At 59.3% G+C, this 467-nt stretch overlaps 1 protein-coding gene across 1 annotated transcript in view; it reads left to right on the top strand.

Annotated features, from left to right (window-relative positions):
* EMH_0018620 (uncharacterized protein) overlaps window positions 1-467 on the top strand; it is a gene marked incomplete at both ends in the record, with an annotated part of 8,285 nt that overhangs the window by 6,201 nt on the left and 1,617 nt on the right. Inside the window, one exon of the mRNA XM_013501185.1 lies at window positions 3-467. Coding sequence (XP_013356639.1) covers window positions 3-467 — 465 coding nt within the window. The remainder of the gene's footprint in view (window positions 1-2) is intronic.

The raw sequence follows: 467 nt of genomic DNA, 5'->3' as shown, positions 1-467 counted from the left end.
GGTTGATCACAGGGACGGGGGAGCTGGAGGAGCTGCAGCTGCAGCAGCAGCAGCAGCAGCAGCAACTGACCCAGGAGCAGCAGCTGCAGCAGCTGCAGCAGCAGCAGCAGCATATCGCGCAGCAGCACAGAACACGCATCCGTCAGCTAGTTGAAGACCTCCTGGGGGAGGGGGATAGAGCCGACGAGTTGCTGCAGGTGATACTGCCGCACGAGCAGCAGCAGCAGCAGCTGCTGCAGCAGCTGCAGCAGCTGCAGCAGCTGTATATGCTGCAGCAGCAGCATATACACCACCACAACCACCAGCTGCTGCAGCAGCAACACCACCACTACTGGCAGCAGCAGCAGCAGCACCACTACCACCACCAGCAGCAATACTATAACCTGAATCAAATGTATAGTATGCAGCACCAACAGCAGCAGCAGCAGCAGCAACAGCAGCAGCAGCGGCTAAGGCACCAACGCCAA

This window comes from Eimeria mitis, genomic scaffold (assembly GCF_000499745.2).
Source record: "Eimeria mitis Houghton genomic scaffold, Emh_scaff648, whole genome shotgun sequence".
Classification (NCBI taxonomy): Eukaryota; Apicomplexa; class Conoidasida; order Eucoccidiorida; family Eimeriidae; genus Eimeria; species Eimeria mitis.
Note: the sequence above shows the minus strand (reverse complement) of the source record. Positions and strands in the feature narration are given on the sequence as shown.